General features: G+C 49.4%; 1 protein-coding gene across 30 annotated transcripts in view; it reads left to right on the top strand.

The window, feature by feature from the left end:
- LOC113206569 (dystonin) overlaps positions 1–4,432 on the top strand; it is a 192,514-nt gene that overhangs the window by 145,437 nt on the left and 42,645 nt on the right. For all 30 annotated transcript variants that reach the window (XM_052264493.1, XM_052264492.1, XM_052264480.1 and 27 more), the window contains one exon: positions 4,280–4,426. In XM_052264493.1, coding sequence (XP_052120453.1) covers positions 4,280–4,426 — 147 coding nt within the window. The remainder of the gene's footprint in view (positions 1–4,279; positions 4,427–4,432) is intronic.

The following is a 4,432-nucleotide window of genomic DNA, read 5'->3' as shown; positions in this document are numbered from 1 at the left end:
ATGGAGCAGGGCCTCATCGTGGACAGCAAGAGTGCGGTCTCCGTGCAGAGAGCGATCCACCAGGGCATCTACCACGACGACACTGGCAAGCTGACGGACCCCAACACGGGGCGCAAGGTGACGCTGCACGAGGCCATCCGGAGGTACATCATCAACCCCGAGCTGCCGTGCTACTGGGACCGCAAGCCGGAGCGGCTCCTGTCGCTCGTGGAGACTTGCAGGGCGGGCATCATCGACAGGCGCGCAGGCCGCTTCAAGGAGCCCGGCTCCAACTGCGCCGTCCCTCTGTCCGAGGCCATGGAGCTGGGCCTCATTGTGGACATCGAGACCGCGGGCTTCGGCCTGTTCGAGGCGCTCGCCATGGGGCTGTACGACCCCGCCACGGGCCGACTCGCACACCCGGCCACGGGCAGGAGGCTGACGCTAGCGGATGCCGTCAAGGAGGAGCTCGTCAGCCCCGTGCTGTCCATCGTGAAGCACTCGGGCACGGGCCAGTACATGAAACTGGACGAGGCCGTGAAGATCAAGCTCGTGGATGACGAGGCGGGTTTGTACCGCCTGCCCGACTCGAACCGAACCCTGTCGCTACAGGAGGCCAAGCAGAAGGGTCTGATCGTGACCGCTCGCCGGCCGCTCAGCGTGGAGGAGGCCGTGCGCTGCGGGTTGTGCCGCGCCGAGGCCGGCCGCTTTGTGGACCCGGAGACGGGTGACCTGCTAGACATTGCGCAGGCGCTGGCGCGCGGGCTGCTGCAGCCCGACACGACTGCGGTCCGGGACCCCATCACGGGCCAGCTGAAGAGCCTGAACTCGGCCATCGAGGACGGCACGCTGGACGCCCAGCGCGGCCGCGTGACCGACCCCAAGACCCACGACGCCCACAACATCGAGGCCGCCCTGGACCGAGGTCTGCTCGTCACCGTGGACAAACCCCTCACGTTCAAGGAGGCGGTGAGGCGCGGCTCGATCGACTTCAACCGAGGCACCTTCAAGGACCCGCGCACCATGCGCGAGTGCACGCTCGAGGAGGCCATCCGCCACGAGCTCATCGACCCCGAGTCGGCCATGGTCAAGGACCCCGCCACCGGGCGCTTCCACCCGCTCAAGAAGGCCATCGTCGACGGGCTGATCGATTTGAACAAGCGCGCTACCTTGGACCCGAGCACGGGCAAGGCCAAGTCCCTGTGCATCATGTTCGAGCAGGGCACGGTCGTGTTCCTACGCGAGCCCCTCACGTTCGAGGCGGCGGTCGAGCAGGGCCACCTGGACACGGCCACGGCGCGCTTCACAGACCCGATCTCTAAGGAGACTCTTACCGTCCGGGAAGCGGTGACTCAAGGTCTCATCGACCCCGACTCCGCCCTCATCAAAGACACCCGCCGCAAGCATCTCATCAAGCTAACAGAGGCCTTCAGGAAGGGCCTCATGCAAGGCGAGGACAGCAACGTGCTGGACTCCGAGTCCTCGCGCCTCAACACCCTGGCCGAGGCCATTGAAAAGGGTCTGCTGACATCGCCCAGACGGGGCTTCACCCTGATCGAGGCCATCGAGTACAACCTCTACGACCCAGCCACTGGCGCCATCAGCGACCCCTACCTCTCCCCTAGCCACGCACCACTCAGCCTGGCCGAGGCCGTCAAGGCGGGTGTCGTCGACCCCTCCTCCACAGCCGTCAAAGATCCCGAGACGGGGGCTGTCTGCAGCCTGCCGGAGGCCATGACCTCCTCGCTGGTGGACGCGGCGGCAGGGAGGCTGCGCGTCCCGGAAGGAGAGCCGATGGATCTGGCCAGGGCCCTGCAGCGGGGCTTCATCCTGCCCGCCGAACAGAGGGTGAGACCGGAATGCCTCTGTCGAATGTCATTCGTGCTTGCTGAACTAGCCTGTTGCCCCGGTTGGCCGAATGCAAAGCAATGTCAAGTGAGTCAGGAGACAGCCAGTACAAAGTACCAGTCTAACGACTGGGTTTTCTTGCTCTGTTGGAATTATTTTGAAAATATGGCTGCTCCTGAGTTACTTGCTATCTTTAGCCATCGGATCAAATCTGTCTCCATATTCCAGCTGCTTTTTGTCGAGCCTATTCTAAAAAGCTTCTTAAAACGAGCATAATTCACTATTTGTGGTCTTAAGTGACCCGTATCTTTTAAATTTGCTACAGAGCCATCTTTTTGAGCTGTATTTTGTGTAATACTGAAGCATGCTGGAATTGGACAGGTACTGCTAAGCGAACTGTTTGGGTTGCACTGGGAAGATGGTTAAGGAGCCTATGGAATTTTGGATGTGGCCTTGTGGGCTTGTCCATTCTCTTGCTCCACTTTATCAATCCATGTTGCATTCATATCATAGGGATGTCACGTTAATGCATTACGAGAAAATAGATAATCAGTAGTTATCACATGCCTGGTTTAGATCAGCAAATGTTTAGGAAGCTGTTTGTTGTCATAGGACAAATCATCATTTAAGCTTAATGGCACTCAGAATGCTTCTGCTGATCATTATCATTAATAGTAATAGATGCTTTGAATGTAAGTCATGAGTCAGGACGTTTTATTGATTTGGAAAGTTATAGATGTTGGCTGAATTTCATGTCATGTCATTTCACATATCACAACCAAAAAAATATTTGAAGGGCATAGGAATTTATTCATACATTTTGTTTAATTTTCCGTTAAGCTTGTTGAAACTAAAACAGTAACTCTATGGATAAACATGTTTCTTTCATTGATTTGATTTCCATTTTGTTGTGTTCCTCACCATTTAATGAACTATGGCGTGTTTCCATGTTTTGCTTACTTTCTTTGCTCTTGAGTTTTGTTTCAGGTTGGATTGTATGCCTATCTTGATCCATTTTTATTTTCCAATTTTCATCTGTTTCCCCTATTTACTAACAATGTGTGAGTGAGAGTGTGCCGAAAACAGTGCGAAAAAGTGAAAGAACTAATGAACTCAGTGAAGGGCAAGACTGTGATGATGCACGGAACTGCACCTGCAACTAACGGAATGTGCGACAAAATGAAGGAAACGCACTCTAATGCTTACTATTGCTCGCTCATGGGGTTCGGTTGAGATGGTACTGTTGGGTTGGTTTATTCAGCTATTCTTTTTAAGAAAAATATTACATACTCATTTTTAACACTCCATATTTTGCAAAATGATCTGTCATAATTACAATGCTATTTCTTATTGCCTTTCATAGTCTTATGAAAAATAATCTAATATTAAGCCTAACGGATAAGGCCTCCTGTGATATTTTTAATTTGTTTTGCTGTTTTTCATTTTTTATTTATTTTATCATCTGAGATGTTTTTGTTTTTCAGGATGAATTTTATCTTTTGACATAGTGCCGGTTATTTTGACCAAAAAGAATGATCTCTTTTTACTTGGGTATAAGTTGAGCAGATTAACTTTTACTCTCTCATTCTTTTCTGTGAGGGGTCCCATCTCATGCCTGACTTTGCTTTACTGTTAACAATTGATGCTGATGGGCACTCTTGCAGGAAGAAAAGTGGTCTAAGTTAATCTTGCTCTATTTTTTGACACATGTGATATCATGAAAATCATTCATGTTCACCACAACATTTGCTTTCTCATTTTGATTTGCATATGCCTTGTGATAGTCTTTTATGTTTGCAGATGTGTGCTTATTGTCTTATGTTTTTCTTTTCTCTTGTGTTTTGTTGCAATTTACTGAAAGAAGGGTTTTGTTTTTACTGAGCTGTCGTGGCTGATTGTGTGAATGAACAGACTTGTTTACCTTTCCTGTGACAGACAAAGGGTGGAACATATCAGTCAGAAGTATTATTTTCCATTTTTCCTCTTGCCTTTTCCTCTTGTGAGGATGGGGAAGGTCAAACTGGTTGTGGCCTCTTTCTAAATTCTCTTAAATTCTAATCCTTTCTATGTCTGTCTTGGTGGGAAGGTGCGCAAGAAAGCTTCAATGTTGAATGAATGATGCTTAAAAACAATATTGAATTCAAAAAAGCATAATGCGAGTTAATTGTGATAAATATTGCAAATTTTGCTTTTCACAGACTGCCACTTGTTGCAATGTGCATTAGTGTGCTTCTTTTTACTGGCTTAATTTTAATTTGACATGCACAAAGTGGTTTAAAATTCAGATAAATAGAAATTGTCATTCACTCTCAATTAAACTTATGACAAGTATTGAAAAACTTATTAATTGCGACTCTGTCAAAGTCAAGATTCAGAGATTCAAATTATTTGCTTAACCTGCCCACTTCATAAACTAACATTGTGTTTTGCGCGGTGTTGTTTCATTCAATAGCAAGCGATGGAGGAGAAGTACCGACTGTGCGACGAGTCCCTGCAGAAGCTGCTGCAATGGATCGCCGAGGTGGAGGACAAGCTCGCCAACCAGGACGTCGTGCACGAGCAGGTGGATGAACTCCGCAACCAGATCAACAACCTCAAGGTAAGG

The sequence above is a fragment of the Frankliniella occidentalis genome, unplaced genomic scaffold (genome assembly GCF_000697945.3).
Source record: "Frankliniella occidentalis isolate FOCC.00 unplaced genomic scaffold, Focc_3.1 Scaffold19, whole genome shotgun sequence".
NCBI lineage: Eukaryota > Metazoa > Arthropoda > Insecta > Thysanoptera > Thripidae > Frankliniella > Frankliniella occidentalis.
This window is presented reverse-complemented; position numbering and strand designations above follow the sequence as displayed.